Here is a 383-nt window from a genome sequence, read left to right as displayed (position 1 = left end):
GGAACGTGCGCGGCGACTACTGGCTGGGCACCGAGTACATCCACCAGATCGCCAAGCAGAAGGTCTACCAGGTCAGGTTCGTCATCCAGGATGCCTCCAACAACATCAGGTTCGCAGAGTACAACCTCTTCAGTCTGGACGATGAGTCCCAGGGCTACCGGCTGCGGCTGGGCTCCTACGCAGGCACAGCAGGGGATGCCATGGACTCGGACAATCCCAGTAACATGCACAACAACATGAAATTCTCCACCGAGGATCGGGATCAGGACGCTTCAAGGAAGAACTGTGCATCCCGCTCTGGGGGCGGGTGGTGGTTTTCATCCTGTTATTCCGTGCGGCTGAATTTCAAGGGCGGCATGACGTGGGGCAGCCTGTGCAAAGGG

At 58.2% G+C, this 383-nt stretch overlaps 1 protein-coding gene across 1 annotated transcript; it reads left to right on the top strand.

Moving 5' to 3' along the window:
* Window positions 1–5: 5 nt before the first annotated feature.
* On the top strand, window positions 6–375 carry LOC104917354 (fibrinogen-like protein 1-like protein; the record flags this gene model as incomplete). The annotated part of the gene is made up of 1 exon (XM_019611964.1): window positions 6–375. A coding segment is annotated over one exon (370 nt), but the record flags the coding sequence as incomplete, so codon positions are not given.
* Window positions 376–383: the final 8 nt, after the last annotated feature.

Source organism: Meleagris gallopavo, unplaced genomic scaffold, assembly GCF_000146605.3.
Source record: "Meleagris gallopavo isolate NT-WF06-2002-E0010 breed Aviagen turkey brand Nicholas breeding stock unplaced genomic scaffold, Turkey_5.1 ChrUn_random_deg7180001539403, whole genome shotgun sequence".
Classification (NCBI taxonomy): Eukaryota; Metazoa; Chordata; class Aves; order Galliformes; family Phasianidae; genus Meleagris; species Meleagris gallopavo.
The sequence above is the reverse complement of the archived record's forward strand: the minus strand, read 5'-3'. Positions and strand labels throughout refer to the sequence as shown.